The sequence below is a fragment of the Portunus trituberculatus genome, chromosome 43 (genome assembly GCF_017591435.1).
Source record: "Portunus trituberculatus isolate SZX2019 chromosome 43, ASM1759143v1, whole genome shotgun sequence".
NCBI lineage: Eukaryota > Metazoa > Arthropoda > Malacostraca > Decapoda > Portunidae > Portunus > Portunus trituberculatus.
In genome coordinates this window covers 12,008,306-12,030,853 of record NC_059297.1, presented here as the reverse complement: position 1 = coordinate 12,030,853, position 22,548 = coordinate 12,008,306, and the positions used below count along the sequence as shown (strand labels likewise).

The window sequence follows — 22,548 nt, the reverse complement described above, 5'->3', positions numbered from 1 at the left end:
CAGCTAATAGGTACCTATAATGAATATCGAAGGGATAAACCAGCGTTTTGAGTCTCCAAATAGCTTAGCTTCATAGGACCATGAAGAAAGTCTTGTGCAGCGAGGCCGCGAGAGGAGGTGAGGCATGCAGTCAGCAAGATATGCAGAAGAGCAACTAGCGTGACAATAGCGGCATAAGATAACAAAGGATGCAACATTGGGCGATATAAGAAAGAGGCTGAAGACAGTCAGTTAGAGGAGAGAAATTGACCAGACGAAAAGCTTTTGATTCCACCCTGACAAACAATTTTCGCTACACACACCCTATACACGTTAGATTCTCGAAAAAAAAAAAAAAAGCAGAACACAACATGTGTATAGAGTATTTTCAACTTAGAATTACTCGAACTATAGAATCATAGTCTTCATGCAGGCTTCCTCCCCTTGCCAAGTAACTCCTAGCAAGGCATCGATTTGCCGCAGCCATGAGTTCTGCATGTGGACGTCCCCTTGGCCTCCTCCATGCTGGATTATCCCTTTTGGAGACAACCAGATATGCAGGATCAGTTTCCAGGTAGCGTGCCACATGCCCATATAGTCGCAGTTGGAGTTGACGGACTATGCTGTTAATCGGCCTCGAATCAGTCTCACGGAACAATCGCTGATTAACTGAGGCAGAGTCATGCCAGCGATACCCCATGATCCTAGAAAGGCATCTAGTACCAAAGCCATCAATTCGACTCTTCAGATCGGTGTTCAGCGTCCATGTCTCACACCTATAGGGTAAGACAGGAATCACCAATGACTTGAAGATCCGAATTTTTGTCCGTCTGCACAGGTACCGACAACGCCAAATACTCGTGTTAAGCGAGTTCATAACGCCATGGGCCAGGCCAATCCGCCATACATCTTCCTGGCTCGACCCACCGTCGTTACGCACTACACTACCAAAGTATGTGAAATTTTCCGAGATCTCGATATCCTCACCATACGCATGGACGGACTGTACTGTTTCATCCAGTAAGCCTCCAAACACCTGCTGAACCTTGGTCTTGGGCCAGGAAACCTAGACTTCAAAGGGCCTCGCCTCCTCGTGCAGTGTCTCTAGAGCCATTACCAGAACCTCCAGTGCACTCAGCAAAGATTACTGCATCAACCCTCAGAAAGCTAGCTGCTAATCCAGTTTGCCACTTGACCATAAATTCCAACTGATCTTGGAAAGTAAGCGAACGTAGGGTATAGTGTCAATCAAATGCTTTCTTGCAGTCCAGGTACACCACACATCTACAGTCTCTCTCATCTAGAACAAAGGTTCATGCAATATTCATTACTCAAGTAGGTACGTACCTGTGTTAGACATGACGTACCAGACTGAAAACCATGTTAACATAACATAAATAATAGGATAACAAAGGGCCACCAGGGCCCATCTAGGTTATCCTGTATCAGTCGCACAGCGACCTCGTCATCAGTACTTAAAGATACACTTACAAGTACACAATACATTATATACTAACGATGTTGATGCTGATTCAGAAACTTTGTTTTCTCTAGGTGATTCACGATTGCCCTCTTGATCATTTTTCAAATACGTACACCTTGCACAGAGAGAGAGAGAGAGAGAGAGAGAGAGAGAGAGAGAGAGAGAGAGATCCCGTTACGTTAGAGTACAAATATAGTCATCATCAGCACCAAGATTTAGACGGTTTGTTTACATTTCTCGTGCAGTGCTGCAGGATTATGACTTAAGGAGAAGAGACTTGGTGAAGGTAACACTTACCTGCTTGCTGCTTCCTTGCTTGCTTTGGTCATACATTTAACTTGCTCTTTGGGTCACCGAGTTGTCTAAGTAGAGTGCCGTTCACTCTCTGTCATATATGACTTAGCCACCGCGGGAAGCCGAGGTTTCTAGATGCTCTACATTCTATCTAGTCTTTTGGTACTTTTTGTTTCACCTTGTTATCTAAACAGGGCACCTTCTTGGCTCTTCTTCACAGCTCACTCTTTCACGCAGCTGATTTGACGTCACATATGAAGCCTCGCTTTTGGTCAACAAGGGAAAGAGAAAAGAGATAATAAATGGAGAAAATGGGATTAAAACTGGAGACAGGAAAAAAATTGTTAATGATTGGAGGAAATGGAAATAACACAGGAGATAGAAAGAAAATGGAATATAGCAAGAGAGAAAAAATGATAAGAAATGAGGAATAGGAGTAAATGGGAATGAAACTATGATAATGAATAAGGCAATAGGAGGAAATAAGGTAAAAATCCACGTTAAAAACATCAGACATGTTGTATAGTAAGTACTCTATCACCTTGCATGCTTGTTTTAATGATTAGAAAGGAGATTCTATTCTTGACTTTTACCAGAAATAACAATAAAACAGTAAATAGAAAGTAAAATGGATAATAAATAGGGTAAGAGGATAACAAGTAAGGCAATAGGAGAAAATAGGAATGAGAACCAGTAATGAATAAGGGATTAGGAGGAAATGGTTCTGTCTCGTGTTTAAATCCCATTTCCTCCATTCATTATCACCTTGTGGCCTGTAACCAACATCTTTCCCTCATTCCAATTTTGCTTCCATCCAAAGAGAAACACAGAAGATGTACTGTTGATGGTAGAGATGTACCGATGATTCGGTATCGGAATCGGCGGTATCGGCCCATATTTTGGGTATCAGTATCGGCTTATTTTATGCCGATACTTCTGATACCTAACAGGAATTTACTAATTAGTGATATATTCGATATAAGATATTGATGATACCAAATTAATATAATACGACGTATTAAGTTTCCGTGGTGATTACCGTATGTCATAGAATACTGTTTTCTGTGGTAATAAGCCACAACCTCTAAATTGATGTGTATGAAACACATATAGGCTGAACTCAGGCATCCTAACACATGGTCGGTCATGAGTCACCACGCATTCTCACTCTCTCAGTCAGACGCTGCTCCTCCACCCACACAAAGTTCACACAGGTGAAAAGCTTATGTTTTTGAACTATAATCTAAGAATGTCAAACTTCAGATATTGAGAATCCAACAAAATGATTTGGTATATATATATATATATATATATATATATATATATATATATATATATATATATATATATATATATATATATATAGTTAGGCATTTTGCATTATTGTAAATAACAGCATATTCTTATTTGATTTATAATTAACAGTGCTAGTGCTAGCCTTTTCCAAGATATCATACTGGAATAGGTGGAAGCTCGAATTATATATGTATATTAATTTTAATGCAAGTTTAATTTTTGAGTTACTTGTGTTAACCTAAGGATGTAAAAATTCCATAACTAAGAAAGTAACGATTCTGTTTTGTAATCATGTGCATTGTGTATAATTTGTTGCATATTAATTATTTAAGATCATAGCAATACACTAGAAATTTAGAATAAACTAAACTTTTTCTATTTAATTGAAAAGATTAGGTGAAAGCTCATTTTTCTGAATTGGTCTACTAATGTCTAATGAATTAATATCAAAGGATGTCAGATTTAATTAAAAAGAAACATACACAACAAAATGAGTTTCTTTTGCTAATATTTTGTGTCTGTTTTACAATTTTAATAGTTTAAAAAATATTTTTGATTGCCAAAATATCGTCAATAAAATTAATAATGAAAATGCACAAGACCAAATGGTCGCTAAAAGAGTAAGAAGTAAGAATTTAAAATAACTGACAAGGATCAGAAGACTGAGAAGATAGTCATTCCAATTACTGAGTAATTTACCTTTGCAAATGGCTTCAAAAAGCTTCTAGAATTGCTCCTATTTCACAAACGTTTGCAGAAGGACTTACAGCATCCCCCAAAACAAAGCCTCCCATCTGATAACGCTCGCCGTCCACCAACTCCTCCTGGTGTCCAGTGCAGTAATCACTATAAGTAGTAGTATCGGTATCGGTAGTAGTATCGGTATCGGCCCAATTAGGTGGTATCGGTATCAAAATCGGCTAAAATTTTGGTATCAGTACATCTCTAGTTGATGGTGGAACATTTCCAACAAGAGTAACAAAGTTATTTCCTAGACTAGGAAAGAATGGCAGTTGAAAGTAGTAATGTGGAAAAAAAATCGGGAATCTATTGTTTCCTTGTGTGTATATTAGCTACCCATTGTAATATCCCACCATGGTGTCAGGCAAAATATTTTACCTAGAGTGGCAACAATGCAGCAGAAATGCATGGCTGACCACCCTTTGGAAGGTCGCAGCACTCGTCCAGATAGGATTCACATTCTTCAAGAGTATATGATACTTTTTCTTTTCATTTAATGCATCTAGTTCTATACTCATGATGAAATAAAAGAGTTCATTATTGTTTAAGAAGTGTACAGTAATAAAAACTTGTCTTACCAAGAATATATGAATTAAAGATATAGCTTCCTGCTTGTTGTAGTGGGCGATTCCCATGTGGTCCAGTGGCATCTTTAACAAGTAGTTAATGACTGCCTGAAGGACATGGTGAAGTGACAAAGGATGGGAGGAAGACAATAGATTGTCAGAGTCAGAGTAGACTACCTCCACACTATTGCTACCTCTCCTTGGATCACAGGCTTGCCTTCTTTCTCTAATGCCTTTCTACCTTCTTACCCTTGTCTCTGTCTTTCTTTCTTTCCCTAAGTTTTCTATATAAATTGGTGTTTCCAAAATCATTCTGAAATAATTCTAACCTTTGTTCCACATCGCCGTTGAGGTAAAAATTAAGGTGTATTCTCTTAGAAAAGTGGCATCTTAGCATGGAAGTACAACATTGCCAAATGCCAGGCCTGATATCTCACAGGCTTGCACCTTATGCAATCTTGCTATGGAATACGTACTGACCTGCTGCAAACTCACCATATGGCCACCCTCACAGCCAATCTAAAGCAGTAATCTGCAACATGAACAAGTATATACTTCTTGGAGAGAGCACCTCAGGCGGCTGTGTTGTTTACATCACCTTTGCCAGTGTGCTGATGAACACTTTGCTCATTATGTCATCTACAAAAAGAAAACCTAGTTTACTTCATAGTAAATTATCCTCAGTCAAAAAAAGAAAGAATTTGAATTTTAGACCTCCAACGACCAGTAAATGAAGACAAAAATCAAGTGATCGGAGAGTTTTAGTTTTAGAGTCTATCGTCTGCACATTGTCAGCGGTGGTGCACTCTCTCTCTCTCTCTCTCTCTCTCTCTCTCTCTCTCTCTCTCTCTCTCTCTCTCTCTCTCTCTCTCTCTCTCTCTCTCTCTCTCTCTCTCTCTCTCTCTCTCTCTCTCTCTCTCTTAGTTATAATCACCAATGCTACCATGGTTCTAGGTTAGGTTAGATTTTACAAATTCTTCATGTCTTACTTGAAACCTCAGATTTCCACTGGTCCTTGAGTTTGTTGTGAATCAGGAAAAATAGAAAAGGGCGATCATCTCTAAAGGTAACATTTATCCAGTCTAGTAGTTATATTTGAGTATTGATTAATTGATTGACACTAAAAGATAGCATGTGATGGATGCATTTTTCATTATTTGTATCCTTTGTGTGGCAGAAGCATGGAGAATGAAAGGATAAGATGCAGGAAGTGCCGCAGTGTGCTACTGTCTGAGACCAAGCTATGTGTGCTTGATGCTCATGGGAAGGAGTACCATGACACAGGTTAGTCCTCAGTTCCTGCTGATTGTAACACCTCTACCACTTGAACCCTTAAATTTGCTGTTCTTATTGTTAGTAATAAGTGTTTGATGTAACATACAATAAGATCTCAAGTTTAACAAGTGTTGATTCAAGCCAGAACATTTTTACTTGTATCATCTCAAACTAAGGCATGACCTTAACACATTCAATACATTAAGATACTGAGTGATTGATCTGAAAGCTCAAATTAATTTCAACTTGAGGAGAAAGATGTTATTTAAGGAATTTAATCCAGGCTCCAGGAAGAAAAAAGAAAAGAAAAAAGATAAATAAATGAAAATATGAAAAAAAAATTTCTGTTATTATCATCACTCACAGCTTTGTGTTTGGTTCAATTGCTAGTGATGATTGAGCTCTTAGACTAATAGCTATGCATGTTTATTTCAGTTGTGGATGAAACCAATAACCCTGAATGCACCTGCCCTTCATTAATGGAACATAGCTGCCTCTATTTATCAGAAGAGTCTTTCCCTGACTTTGTACTGCAAGCCATAGAAGAGGTAAGAACTATTTGCATAATGGTGCTATCACACAAAAGCTGGATGCTAAAGATATATCAAGTGTGAAAAAAAAAAAATAGGACTGCAGATCCCTTTAGAGCTTTCGTAATTGCTTGAAAACTTCCCTATGTATATTTATTTTTATTAGCTTTTATTCCTGGTATCACATAGACCAGTGGTTTCCAACCTGTGTGCCACTAGTGGTATGCGAAGGCCTTCCAGGTGGTACATGAGTACCTTCGGGATCATATGTGATTTTTAGTTAAATTAAATAAATTCATTTCCCAGAAAAAAATTGTTATTGCCTTACACAAGATAATCTAGCATTGATCAGCAGGCAGAGAAGAAACAGATGCATCCCTCGCTTAAAATGAGTTGTGTTCCTTGTTGGTAGTTCATTTGTGTATTTTATATGTGAAAAATTTATATTTGCTGGAATTGAAATTTTTTTTGGAATCAGATGGTGCACAGGGACTGTATGGTACCATCAGAAAAAGGTTGAGAATTTCTGACATAAACTTTTGTTTCCTCAATAGAAGTCACCGAGGATGGCAAGAGCATCTTTGAACCAAATAATTTTGCTCTATCAGCTGACAATGTAAACAAAGATGCCAGTATTGGTAGCAAGATGATGATCACTGGCATCTCGTGTTTAGTGGCATCTAGCCACCAATATTGGCATTAAGATGCCTGCATTAGTGGCAAATTGCCAGTAAAGTTGCCCGTGTGATAGTACCTTAATGTATTTTCTATAGTATCTCTTCATTTGGGCTATGCTGTGTAGTTGTAAGGTCATAGTGTTATAGGAAGGATGCAGGATTGTTAGAATTGATACAGGGGAAAATTAATAAAAGTATATGATATTCACAAAATAACCCTTGTAAGAGGAGATTAGCCCGTAAAAGACCAACAGTGGTGACAGTTTTCATGGCACTAGAACTGGTCCTACAGGACTGCATGTGAAAAATAGCTTGTATTCACACACACACACCATGTAGTGTAGTGGTTAGCACGCTCGACTCACAATCGAGAGGGCCCGGGTTCGAGTCCTGGGAAACGATGAGGCAAATGGGCAAGCCTCTTAATGTGTAGCCCCTGTTCACCTAGCAGTAAATAAGTACGGGATGTAACTCAAGGGGTTGTGGCCTCATTTTCCCTGTTTGTGGAGTGTGTGTTGTGGTCTCAGTCCTACCCGAAGATCGGTCTATGAGCTCTGAGCTTGCTCCGTAATGGGGAAGACTGGCTGGGTGACCAGCAGATAACCGAGGTGAATTACACACACCTTATACTTAGCCTGCAATGGAACTGCAAGTGATATAGACTTTGTACTCAACATCATCTTCCTCTTTCTAATAATACTATCTAAAAGTCTCTATGTGCAGTGGTTATGGAGAGACTGCAAGTTAAAAGAGACTTTTGAAGGAAATGAGTCACTTGCCTGCCATGCATCCACTTTGCCTGTCTGGTTATGGTTAGTACCTAACAGAAACAGTTACCCTGAGCTCTCTTCACACATGCTAAATAGTTTATCAAGTTCCTTACCAGAGCAATGTATCAAGTGTACCAGTATGAGTGTATTGTACATGTGGTGTTGAGGTGCAAGGAGGAGAGTGAGCAGACAGAGCTGGGCAGAAGCTGAGACTAACCTAACTAGTTCACAAGCAGTATTACTGATGACTGAACTACAAGCATTGAGAAAAAAATAAATATAACGTAAAATTAACAGAATGGCTATAATTGCCTCAGTTCCTCATCAGATAAAGCGGCTGTAGCTGCCTCAAATCCTTTGATGGCTTAAACTCCTACATTTACATTTCTTAGATGGGTGTAAAGAAAGCGAGGTATATGAGAGAGTTATGTATAAGAGTTATGATTAAGGTTTTATAGGCAAAATCAGTATTTAAGATAGGATTGAAAGTAACAGATTTAAGCTTGATAAAATTCTAGTTGGAAATGAATCAGGAAAATATTTGTACTTAAATGAAAGGTATGTACATGTCTGTAGTCTTGAAGTGTGAAAAGTTCCAAGATTGTGTCTTGGATTCATGTGTGCATATGCTGTTATTATATTATAACAGTGACCATCATCATGAGTGAGAAATATTTCAATCTGACATGCCATAACTCTTTTCATATATGGGATAGCCAGTGTTGGTTGACATCAAGACTTACCACTGACTGTAGAATCACACTATATGATCACAGTTTTTGTTCATGAGAGTTTTTCATATGTATGGCAATAATATATTATAACATTCATTGATTAGCTGTTGAAAGTAGCAAACATAAGTAAAACATGTTATGATTTTTTTTTTTTACATCTTTACAGTTCAACTCATCACAATACTTTTTGTTTTTTTGTTTGTTTTGTTAAGATTTAACAATACATACCATACATGTTGATTGTACAATCACTGCTGAGTCTGATGGTGTTGAACAAAACTGACTATCCTGCATATATGAAGTGAGTTATGGATATCATATAAAAATGTTTCTTGTGAGCATGTAAAATGTGTGTGGCTTGATGCGAGTGCTAGCAAGAGAGCGATGCAGCCAGTCAGCTGTGATGTTACAAACCAGCCTAGGCGCCAGGAATCTAACTTAAGTGAATGTTGTATGACATGACAATTTCAGCTATTTCAAGTGACTCCACAGAGCTCGTGGACCAAGGGAAAGGTATATTGCCCAGCTTGCCAGGCACGACTTGGCTCCTTCAACTTTGTGTCAGGGAGCCAGTGTGCCTGTGGATCACACGTTCTTCCTCAAGCACACATTCTGAAATCAAAGGTGTGTAATATAGTAAAGATTCTAGTGATAAATCATGTCTTAGATAAAAATAAAGATTACAATTAATCTGAGTCTTTACTACATATATCAGATTGACTATAAAATCAATAAGAGTAGACATTTATTCCAATTTTTTTTTTTTTTTTTTTTTTGGCTAACTCTCTCAGACCTGCTTTGGGACTGGCAACTTGGTGTACCCTTTTTTTTTTTTTTTTTACATTTTATGTTGCCCTTGACCAGCTTTCCTCTCTTACATTAAAAGAGGTACTATCGAAGTACTGCAGGTCTTCATATATGCTCCCCATTCTGTCATGTTCTGTTCTTATCCCATCAACATATCTCTTGCTGTACAGCATTCATATGTGATATATATATATATATATATATATATATATATATATATATATATATATATATATATATATATATATATATATATAGTTACATTTATGTTAATGTAGCTTCAATTGCAATTTTGTTAATTATTGTTTCATATTTTTTCCTTAATGCTATCTCATATTATTATTATTTTTTTAAGATTATTTTTAGATTAACATACTTTTGACATATATTTGTGGTGTTCCGAATGGAATCTTTCTTTATAAGAACTTATCACACTTTTAACCTGTTGAAAGTATTTAGTCATGACTCAAACACTTACCCCGTAATTACTCCAAAGTTAGGATTTGATACTTATTGAAATTAAGCAATAAGAGGTTTTAAAGACACTTTTCCAATCTTGGATAATTCTTTCTGAACTAAACTTTTTGCAGACTGTCACCTTCAGTGGCTTTTTTTTTATATGCATTTTTGGGGGCCTAGACTAGAGCACCTCTCAGAGATTTTTCCTCTACAGGTTGATTGGATGAAAGTCAATGAATTGCTTCCACATCCTGTGTCATTTCCAAATCAATCTGTTGTACTGTGTGCTTCCACATTGCCTCTGGATGAGTCCAGCCAGGTTTCTCCTTCGGAAGCGAGTGATGTAAAAGAAGGTGCTGCCACTGTTGTTCCCAGAAACTTCACTGATCTACAGCCTACTGACGTCCCTCCAGAAGACACTTGTGAGGATACACAATAAAATTTTGTTGAAGCTCAGTTAGTTCATTTTTCCCACATAGACTATAGCTCATCACATGTGTAGTACTAAATTCTGTTGACCTGAGAGATTTTAGTATTAATCTTTCATTTATGGATTTATATATGTGTATATTTCTGTGCATGTGTGTGCATTTTTTCATTATTTTATCAATGTTCTCTGTCTCTTAATGACCATGTAGAAAGAAAAGAGAAGAATAACAAAATGTTATGATGATTGATAGGGTGCCACTGGGCAGACCAAGGGAGACATATAATACAGTTTAGAGTGAGAAGATTGCAAATAAAGGATCTGACAGACACTTTACTCATTAATGGATGGTTTGGTGAGCTACCTACAGATGACACCATCTGATGTATTTGAATATGGAACTTTCTTTGAAACCAAACAAAAAAAGAAACTTGCTTGATGTAACTCTCCCACTGGTCTTGCTGTAGTATAAATTGACAAAGACAAGATTTAGGTAAATGCACCTTTACCTTGAAGAATAAGAAAAATCGATAACGGTGAGCATGGTCCTAACCCATCTTTACTGTTGTGTAGAAAATAGAAGATGGAGAAAGAATACTGAAGACAGTATAGATTAAGGTACAGGTTACCAGTGAGTATTTCTGATAGAGATCAGCTGCTTTCACTCAGCTGTAATTATTTAATTACTGTTTTACTTTATGAAGTGTGGCCATCTATCTTTTCATGTAGAAGTGAAAGAAAATGTATGATTTTATTGTGTTGTAGCAAGTGAAGAGATTAAGGGGATAGTAAAGACAGAGTATATGCATTAAGTTTATGGGAAAACTAAATCACCTTTTCTTCTCTATACCTTATTTTATCACATGGTGTAGGACTCTGGTTCCTGTTAAGGAGGGGCCTGTATTTCCTGTGGTACAGTTGGACTAGATTCTTACTTAATTTTTGGATAAAAAATTGTTTTCCGTCATAAAACAGTAATAGATTAATCTGTTATGAATAAGGGAAGTAGATGTAACCAGTATTTCAATCTCAATCTGACAGGCAGGAAAGACATGCCTTTGTTGACTGGACTGTGTCCATTTCACATCATGTCATTGTGGATGCCACTTTTTTTTGTGTGTGTGTGTGTGTTTGTGTGTGTGTGTGTGTGTGTGTGTGTGTGTGTGTGTGTGTGTGTGTGTTTGATAGGTTTTTATGTAAGAGGGATAACTGCAAGCAAAAAGTACAGACTGTCCTCACTTAATAAGTTTCCTATTTAATGACTTTGGAGATACAACTACTTTGAATAGTGGAATATTTAGAAGGAATAGTAAAAGTTAATGTAAAAAAAGACTTGGTTGTATGTATTGTGTGACATACGGGAATTTGGCCCAGATAGTTGCAGCCTCTCAGACTCAGCCAGCCATTAACCCACCCAGGCCAGCTTTGGCTCCTTGCCACCCACTAATAACTCTCCTACTGTCTTTGGATAATTAATACTATAGTCATTATTATTATTATTATTATTATTATTATTATTATTATTATTATTATTATTATTATTATTATTATCATTATTACTATCATTATTATTGTTCTTATTATTACTGTTATTAGTTTCATGTTGTTTATGTAGTTTTAATTGTGCTCTACTCCAATATTAGGAACCTAACTTTGTGAGGAGTCTGTAATTACGTGTCATCGTTGTGTTAGTTATCAGCAGACTATTTGTGGTAAGCATTGTATCACAAGGACCTACAGTACTTCATGGCTAGTTTTACTGTGGCTTGTGTTTGTGTATCCTACTGCATAACAGTTATAAAGATTAGACAAATTAATAGATGGAAATATTAGGTAAAAATGGGTATGTTTTCTTATTGCAGTAGACTTAATTGCATCTTCCTTTATTTTCTTATGTTATTTCATATGGCTAATCCCCTTCCCCTAAAATAAATAAAAAGTAAAAAGAGTAAAGGACTGGATATCCTTTCCTTTGCATGTTTGTTCTTACAATGATACATTTGATTGATGTCTTATATGAATTATTTTTATCTAGCTTCCAGGTCTTGGAAGATGATGGATGGAAAGTCAATCAATAAGGTGAAGCACAGGAAGCAAGATAGAAAAAGAATTACCCTGATACAACTGCTTTTGGTGAAGAGTTGAGTGGTGGACAGACAGCAAAGGCATCTTGCTTTGAAGTGTTAGATGATGAACTCAGTGGAAGTGTGGTAAGATATAGTAAATATATAAATTTACTGTCATCACATTGTATGTACAATAATGCTTGATTATACCGGAAGTAAAATGGAATGTTACTAAACCTGCTGCATGATAGATTTTAATAGTTCTTATTCTATAAAAATAGAATACCCATTTGTTAGGTGAGCATTAACTTATATACACCAAAAAATTCTTTTGAAATACTGATTGATGAGGAAGTCATTATGATTGTTTTAGGTTCATTTATGTCATGTCCTCTTAAAGAACATCATGGAAGCATTGTGAAAATCTGTGTAGCTGGGTGAATAGGTTTAGATGAGTTTTCTCTAAGTGCTGTGACTTTTTTATATATCTTTTTTCCTTTTTAATTTACTTTGAATCTTTTTCCAAGCATTCCTTCTGTCTTCCATTTGCTTGAGAGTTATATTTGATATATATGGAGGTAAAGAATATTGCATTGTATTTACTTTGTCATTCTAGTTCTTAAATAGAAGCTCAAGCTAAGATACAAAATTAAGGTGAGATTTGTTGGCAAGTTTTCCGGAAAGAACATCTCGTGTCTTCTTTCCTCTTCTTACTAACACAAACATTATGTTTTATTTATTGATTTATTTTCACCTTGAAAGGATGGTTCCAGCTCTGAAGAGAATGAAAGAAATGTCCCAGACAACTTGTTGTGTCCGGTGTGCCTTGACATATTGTACAGTCCCTTAGTGACAAAACCCTGCGGCCACATCTTCTGTGAACCATGCTTGCGTCGCATGGCCCGACCCAACCCCACAAGCACTCATTGCCCACTGTGCCGCCAGATTATTGGACAGTGCATGCCTTGTCCTGGTAAGTGTAAGATGTATCTTATGGTGTACAAGTTTTCTTACATTATCATTTAGCTGTAGAATTATTTCTTTGCCCAGTTGAATGTTATATATATATATATATATATATATATATATATATATATATATATATATATATATATATATATATATATATATATATATATATATATATATATATATATATATATATATATATATATATATATATATATATATATATATATATATATATATATATATATATATATATATATTATATATATTGTAAATTGCAGATTTTTTTTTTTTTTTTTTTTTTTTTTTTTCAATGTAAAAGAGGCACCAAGAAAAGGTAACAGATTTAGAGGAAAAAAAAAGGCCCACTGAGATGCCATTTTCCAAACAGTCAGAAAGAGTCATTAAATTTTTGAGGATTAATGTCTTCAAACCTCCATCTTGAAAAAGTTGAAATCATAGGATACAGGCAGTGAGTTCCAGAGTTTACCAGAAAAGGGGATGAAAGACTGAAAATACTGGTTAGCTTTTTCTATTGAGAGGTGGGTAAAATACAGTGGAACCTTGGTTTTACGAACTTCGTGAAGGCTGTTTATGAACCAAAATGTTTTGTGAACCTATATTATTTTCCCCATAGGAATCAATGTAAAATAGATTAATCAATTCCTGGAACCCAAGGCTGCATTTGATAGAGTGACTTGGCATGCACCCTGTGGTCTCTATAGCATGTATCCTCTATCAAATGCTTTTGTGCGCCTTTTAGCTGGAATAAATAAAGGGTTGTTGTTGCTATAGTAACAGCACCTAACTGACAAGACATCATACATTGATCTTCCTGACAACATTTATCATGCATCACTTGCTGTCCTGTAGGTGAAGTGCCTCTGTGTTGTGATCAGTTGTGATGACAAATATGGCAGCCCAAACAAACATCTTGTGGAATCTCATGGCTTCCAAGACTTGTGATATCAGCAAAGCATCTTGGAAATAATTTTTTTTTCTGGTGTTCCACATTTGTAATAAAGTTCTTATCTTCTGTTTTTCTTTGTGTGCATTGAACAGTATTATTATTCTGAAGATGCTTTGCTGGTATGGCTTTCTTTATTTCTATTGTAATATGCTTAAAAAAACAGCACCATAAGAAACACTGTTAATGGTGTGGTGCCATGAGAACAACTGACGCTCTGTGCAATGCCATCTTGTGCCAAAGCCAGCAACTCTATTCATGGACAAAGACAAAATTTATCAAAAACTTTGGTTTGTCAATCTATTTATTTGTGCACAGGGTTGTTTGTGAACTGAGGTTCCACTATAGAGGTTTGAGAAAGTATGTTAAAACTCTTCTACAGTGAGGCCCCATGAGGGGAGGCATGCAATTAGCAAGATCAGAATAGGAGTTAGTGTAAAAATAACAGTAGAAGATAGCAACAAATGGTACTTGTAGTAAAGAAAGAGGAGCTGAAGGCAGTCAGTAAGAGGAATATGAATACAATTTTTACATACATGTGAAGCATACTCCATATATAGACGTACAGAGGCCCTGTATTGGGGGAGTGGGGGATGAGAAAAAACTAGCAGAAACAACTCATTGCCTAACTTCATAGAAACTGTTTTAGCTAGAGATGAGATGTTAAGTTTTAGTTTATATTATAAGTACTGTAAAGGATTTGCTGAGGATTTTCAGTGTAGAAGAGTGTCATTGAAGAAGAGAGTTATCCAGAAGGTTGTGTCAAGTTGATATTGAGTTTTTAAGCAATGAACAATAATGGGCTTATTCTGCGCCTATCAGTAATATTTAGAGAGATCAGAAGTCAGGTGGTTTTTGGCTGCCCTGTGTAAGATGTTTATCTCCTTAAGTGTTGGGCGCTTGTGAAAAGACATGGAAAAGTGGTATCATCGTAACGAGAGTAGATAGGACAAGAAGCTTGATTTAGAAGATCATTGATGAATAATAGGAAGAAAGTGGGTGACAGGACAGAATCCTGAGGAACACCACTGTTAATAGATCTAGGAGAAGAACAGTGACCACCTATCTTAGTAGCATAGAATGGTCAGAAAAGAAACTTGAGATGAAGCTACAGAGAGGGGGATAGAAACTGTAGGAGTTTAGTTTGAAAATCAAACTTTTGTGCCAGGCTCTATCAAAAGCTTATGATAAATCTAAGGCAACAGTTTGCAGGTCACCCAGTAAGCCATTCCTTTATGGAAAGAGCTGAGAGCTTATACTGATCAGTCTTTAGGTAGGACTTGGACTACACCACAACAGCATCCCGTATCTATTTGTTGCTAGGTGAACAGGGGCTACACATTAAGAGATAGGATGTAACTCGCTGTCCCAGTGTGTGATGTGTGGTGTGGTCTCAGTCCTACCTGAAGATTGGTCAGTATGAGCTCTGAGCTCGTTCCGTAGGGTAACGTCTGGCTGTCTCGTCAGAGGCTGCAGCAGATCAAACAGTGAATTACACACACACACACACACACACACACACACACACACACACACACACACACAAGAGGAAGAGGAAAGAGTACAGAACGTGATTAAAAAAGAAGTACAAGCATGGAGAGTCCAAGATAAGAAAGATAAGGCTGATTTTCAGGTGATTCAAAAACAACTAAAAGAAAAAGAAGAAAATACGACAAACAAAATGATAGGAGTCTTCAAGACAAAAGAAAATCTAGTTAGAGAAATTGCAGAAAAAAAGAAGAGTGTAGTCGTATTTGGAATAAAAGAAAAAATATAAAATATAGACCAAAAGAGAAAAAGAAGAAATGAAATCAGTCAAAGACCTACTGAAGAATCTAAACGACGAAGATAGGCAGAACTTGGAAGAGGAAGTAGAAGAAATAAACAGAATGGGACCATATCAAGAAGGAAAAACGAGACCAATTAAAATACTACTAAAATCACAAGCAGCAACAGAAGAAATATTATATAGAACAACAAAACTTAGAGAAACAGAAGGCTGCAAGGATATCTATATAAAGAAAAATAGAAATGAGGAAGAAAGGAAGAGATACAATGAACTGGCAGCAGCAGTAAGGGAAAAAAATAATGAAAGGTCAGAAGAGGAAAAAAAAGGCATTTTTTTGGAGAATTCTAGGAGACAGGATAAGGAAATGGTATATAAACAAGAAGGAAGAGAAAAAAGTGGAACAAGTTTAACTAAAAATGATAAAGGCAAAAGACTAAAAATGATGTATACGAACATAGACGGGGTTTTATCAAGTAAATTAGAATTAAGAGATTACATAAAGAAAGAAAATCCAGATATTGTATGCCTGGCTGAAACAAAACTAAATGAGGCAATCAAAATAGACTTGGATAATAGGTATAATGTATGGAGAAGAGACAGAGTGGGTAAAGGAGGAGGAGGAGTCATGATAATGTTAAGGAAGGAGATAGTGATAAACCAAGTGGAATGTGGGGAAGGAAAAGCAGAAGTATTGTATGTTAAGATGCATATTAATAAAAAAGAGTTAACAATCATTGTAACATATGTGCCACCAAAAACAAATTCATGGACCAATCAAGAATATAAAGACATGATAGATGACACAATAAGGAGTCTAATGAGAATCATTAAAGAAAGGAGAAAAGTGATATTAGTAGGAGATTTCAACTGTAAAGAAGTGGACTGGGAAAATTATGAAAGTGGTATGGGGAAGAAGCCTGGGAGAAAGATTCTTGAACCTAATGATAGACAATATGATGGACCAGAGAGTAAAGGAATGCACAAGATTCAGAGGAAACGACGAGCCGGCAAGATTGGACCTAGTTTTTACAAGGGGTATACAAATGAATGATGATATAAGATATAAGTGCCCATTGGGAAAGAGTGACCATGTAATATTAGAAATAGATATAGAAGAGGGAAAGGAAGATAGAGACGATTCATACAAAGGAGACCGATTAAATTACAGAAAGGCTGATATTGAGAATCTCAAGAACTATTTTAAAACGTAAACTGGGAGGAGATGGAAAACTCAGAGATGATGCAAGAGAAATATAACTTATTTTTGGAAATATACAAAACAGGAGTCAGGGAATATGTCCCAAAATATAGACCTAAAGAAGAAGGAAAGAAAGATTGGTTTAATGCAAGGTGTGCTAGGGCAAAGGAGAAAAGAGATGGAGCATGGAAAAGGTGGAGGAGAAATAGAAATCCAGCAAATAAGGAAAACTTCAAGGCAGCGAGAAATGAATATGTTAAGGTGAGGAAGGAAGAGGAAAAGAACTTTGAAAAGGACATTGTCGAAAAATGTAAGGAGCAACCAAAATTGTTCTATAGATTCATAAATGGAAAAATTAGGCAAAAAGAAACAATAGAAAGGTTAAAAGGAGAGAACAGGATGGTGGAAGACCCAAAAAGTATGGCAGAACTATTAAATAATAAATTCCAGGAGGTCTTTACTAAGGAATCCAAATTTGAGAGGCCACAGGGTAATAGAGAGACAATCTATATGAAAGAGATTAAAGTAACCAAGCTTGAAATAAAAGAAAAAAATAAAGAAGGAACTGGGAAGTACTTTTTGGGTCAGATGAAGAGAAGGCAATGAAGGAACTGGATGAAGAGAAGGCAATGGGACAGATGAAGTCTCAGGCAGAATACTGAAAGAATGTAGGGAAGAACTAGCAAGTCCTATATACAACATCATAAAATGCTCAATAGAAAATGGAACAGTACCAGTAGAATGGAAAAGAGCTGAGGTGGTTCCCATATATAAGAGCGGAAGAAGGAAGGAAGAACCTTTAAATTACAGACCGGTATCACTAACTAGTGTAATATGCAAGATGTGTGAAAGAATAATAAAGAAACAATGGATCGAGTTCCTTGAAGACAACAAATTAATATCAAATAGCCAATTTGGTTTTAGAAAAGACGGTCGTGTGTAACTAATTTATTGAGTTTCTATTCTAGAATAGTTGATAGAGTACAAGAGAGAGAGGGATGGGTTGACTGTATTTATTTGGATTTAAAAAAGGCGTTTGACAAAGTGCCACATGCAAGATTACTATGGAAGTTAGAGGAGAAGGGTGGCTTAAAAGGAAGCACATTGAGATGGATAGAAAATTATTTGAGGGGGAGAGAAATAAGGACAGTAGTTAAAGATATGAAGTCCAAGTGGAGAGCAGTAGAAAGTGGAGTGCCACAGGGGTCAGTATTGGCACCAATACTTTTCCTCATTTATATTAACGACATGCCAGAAGGAGTGAACAGCTACATAAATTTGTTTGCAGATGATACGAAACTGTGCAGAGTTATAAAGCAAAAAGAGGATTGTGAAATACTGCAAGAAGACCTAAATAAGATCTGGGAATGGAGTAAAAAGTGGGAAATGGAATTCAATGTGAACAAAAGCCATGTCATGGAAATGGGAAAGAGTGAAAGACGACCTGTGGGAATCTATAAGATGGGAGATGGAGTAGAACTGGAGAAAGTAAAAAGGAAAAGGACTTAGGAGTGACGATGGAAGAAAACAATCAACCAGTAAGCCATATTGATAGAATTTTTAGAGAAACATATAATTTGCTAAGGAATATTGGAATAGCATTTCACTACATGGACAAAAAAATGATGAAGAAATTGATAAGTACTATAATAAGACCCAGATTGGAATATGCAGGAGTAGTGTGGACCCCTCATAAAAAGAAACACATAAGGAAGTTGGAGAGACTACAAAAAATGGCTACAAGAATGGTTCCAGAAATTGAAGGGATGACATATGAGGAGAGACTAAAGGCTATGGATCTGCCAACCATGGAACAAAGAAGGAAGAGAGGAGATCTGATACAAGTTTATAAATTGATTAACGGAATAGACCAAGTGGATAATGAGAAACTGATCCTGAGAGAAGAATATGACATTCGAAGAACAAGATCGCATAGTAAAAAGCTGAGAAAAGGAAGATGTCTGAGATAGTTTCCCGCAAAGATGTATTGAGATGTGGAACAGTTTAAATGAAGAAGTAGTGTCTGCAACGAGTGTGCATACTTTTAAAGTAAGATTGGATAAGTGTAGATATGGAGACGGGGCCACACGAGCATAAAGCCCAGGCCCTGTAAAACTACAACTAGGTAAATACACACACATAAACACACTTCTAAATTGTTCAAATTGAATATATTACAGAGTTGGCACATGATGTTCGAGAAAGGTTCTCTGATCTTTATCAGAAGAGGCGCAACTTTGAACTTCAGCACAACAGTCAACACCTGCCATTACCATGGATTAGAAATTACAGGTATGCTTTGCTTTATTGTAGTGAATCTTATCTTCTTTTGTTATCAGTTTGTACTTCTAACAGAGAAATGTGACATTTCAATTTCACTAGTTGAAACAAATATTCATCCACTTTTATGAGATCCTTGGTTTATTAAGAAAGTTAGATTACAAAATATTGAATAGTTTAATTAAATACTGTGCCTCTAACCACCATTGAGAGAGTACTACAGCCTTCTCATTCTGCAGCTGCCATTGGGAACCCAGACATTTATAGCAATGATCTTCCCATTTTATCACTTTGACACTTACCATATTTGATGACTCATAAGATGCATGGGCTCATAGACGCACCCCACTTTTGGCAGACATAGAAGTTAAGAAAATAGATAAATGAGCAGATTTAGGCTCTAAATATAAAGTGAAGGATTTCCCCTGATATTTGAAGACTCACATGCATTTAGATTATTATTAGATCCCAAAATTTTGCATTTAAAAACTTTGATCTTTGCTAGTAAGCTACACACCAAACCTGCTGTGACTTGTGAGATGTGAACATAAACCTGGTATATGACATTGGCAGTTACTGTGAGAGTCAGAGACTACAGGGCTAATGATCATATATATTTATTTTTTTTACATTATCCTTTTACATGTATGCAAGGTAAGAATGTTAAAAGATAGGTGCAATTTTAATTTTGTGAAAGTGTGTCTTACCTCAAGGAATAATGGCATCACACTAAAGAACACATTGAAGCTTGCCTATGTCAAGATCAGGATCACTGACACCAGTTGCATTTGTTTTTTGGTTACCAGTAGAGTATGACCTATTATATATTGTTACCTTGAAAGAAAGAGTTGTTTTGTGGTGTAGTACCTATCATCACTTTTTTTTTTTTTTTTTACATCTGCAAAGATGTCTTGGGTTTGAATGATTTTTGAGCCTCTGTTGCTGCCAACCAATCTTTCGATACTGAACCTTGGTCTCATAGGACATAGGGTCATTTCCTGAGACATTTTTTGGAGAAAAGGGTGTGTCTTATAAACCATCAAATATGATAGCTTCCTTCATGGGATTGAAAAGAAATGAACATAAATTGTTTTCATTATTTAGAAAAAATAATTTGAGAACTAGTTTAAAAATACTGTAATGTTAATGTGATTTTTATTGTGTGGGTGATTTTGTTTTATAATCTCTCCTATGGTTACAGATTGAGGAATGCCTATAACACTGGTGGAAGCTGGGTGGAGTGGGCGGGTGGCTGGCGTGCTGTTGTTGCAATGATGTCATTGAATATTTTAGGTGTTGGCATTGTACTCTATCTTGGGAAGGAAGTCCAAACTCAGTCAGAACACAGAATGATTTGAGTGGTTTGCCTTTACTTCATAAAGATAGATAGACAGATAAAGTGACTGCTAGATAAATAGACAGATTATGAGTTGAGTTGAGTTGAGTGTGGTTCTCATCATAAGCTGTCACAAGTCAGATTGAATCAAACACAGAAGATTTCCTATTTAACACTTCAGCTTTGCTGTATATTTATGTAAAAATTAACTATCTTAATCAATTGGGAAATTGTTTATTTATGTAATACAGCATGTAATTAGTAATGGTTTAACTGACATATTGCAACTGGCAATTACTTGGTAGTGAAGCCTTGTGTGTCATGTCATCTTACCTTAACACATTTGCCTGTTATGACTCTCTGTCACATCTTGGGGTTGCACTTTGTCCATTGGTATATTTAAATTTCTGATGATGTGATCAGCTTTCTTTGTTATTACAACAATGATAATATTTTGTACAATGCATGTTTAATCAAACAGGTTTATTTTTTTATCTATTTATTTACATGTTTTAAGTTAACTTAATTTTTTTTTTTAAATTAAAGGCAACAATAAGGCAGCTAAGATAAAGAAAACCTGCTCTGAAAAAGACACTCCTGAAAGCAAATTTGTCAAAAAGAATTGTTGGTTATAATCTGTAAATTTTTTTTCCTATATTGATTGGCTTTCACTGTCATTACACCAGCAGTGAGAAAATTGTAATAACTTTCCATATATAACAGTATAAGTCATTGATGAATATTGGTATCAAAGCAGCAAAGCATGTGTTGTTGTTGTGAAATACTTAATGTCTGCTAATCCATGAAAGCTAAGGGACACTATAGGGGTATACATATAACCCTAACATGTATATTGCAAAAGAAAGGATGTTGATATATATATATATATATATATATATATATATATATCAACATCCTTTCTTTTGCAATATACATTTTTTTACAACATTCCCAAGTATCACAACAAGTCAAAGATACATTATTTAGTCCATAGGTGCAACAAAACTTAAAGGACAAGATGAAAAAAAAAAAAAACATGTAAAGTTGGCTTATGTAAAACTTTCACCACTCCTGTTCCATATATTAAGTAAGGAAGTATGTCATCTACCTAATGAAAGTTGTTGTCTTCTAGTGATTGAATAAGTCCCCTTAAAATTAGAAGCATATATACTTGTTTAGAAACACATTGACTTTGTTCATCTTTCACTTATATTTTTAATGAAACAGTTATTATTGTTGCATAGAGATTCTGAAATATCTTCATTCTCCTCTACAGCTTCAATATACCTTCCTTTGTTTCTGCTATAATAATTTCATTATGAATGGGGATATCATTGAAAAAGTACCTTTAAGACACCAAGCCATGACTAAAAATATATAGCAAAGGAAGGAAGTACCAGAAAAGTCTCGCAAGATTTTATGCATAAAGTTTGTATTGCAAATGACAGATGAATATGCATTGTATAACTTGCTTTGTAAGTCAACACTGTCCCTAAAAAATATCTTTCAAGCAGCATGTTGGTTGCATGAATTAAGAACCTAATAGTTCCTGCAATAACTGACTGCTGTTAGGGAGCAGTAATGATGCTGTGGTATTTGGGTTCATCCCCTGAGAGTTAGTGATTCTTTTGTGTGGGATGGGTCCATGTGGGAGGGACAATATATTTCATGTAAATAAAATACTATATGAAGTTGTTATTTAATTGTAGTCTCTTCTGTGATGGAAGTATGCTCATTAAGTGCCCTTCTTCATTATATATATATATATATATATATATATATATATATATATATATATATATATATATATATATATATATATATATATATATATATATACATTGTAATGAAGGTGGGGGTAGTCAGAGAAGTGGATGTAGGACTAAACTGACACCACCAGAAGAG

At 35.8% G+C, this 22,548-nt stretch overlaps 1 protein-coding gene across 1 annotated transcript; it reads left to right on the top strand.

The window, feature by feature from the left end:
• Positions 1-1,654: 1,654 nt before the first annotated feature.
• LOC123517977 (E3 ubiquitin-protein ligase RNF180-like) lies at positions 1,655-21,507 on the top strand. Its single transcript, XM_045278479.1, has 10 exons — positions 1,655-1,748; positions 5,537-5,643; positions 6,070-6,182; positions 8,838-8,969; positions 9,826-10,033; positions 12,074-12,178; positions 12,632-12,699; positions 12,867-13,077; positions 19,208-19,319; positions 20,509-21,507. Exons 2-10 carry the CDS (start codon positions 5,541-5,543, stop codon positions 20,663-20,665), a joined length of 1,209 nt encoding a protein of 402 aa, XP_045134414.1. The 5' UTR covers positions 1,655-1,748; positions 5,537-5,540; the 3' UTR covers positions 20,666-21,507.
• The last annotated feature ends 1,041 nt before the right edge of the window (positions 21,508-22,548 follow it).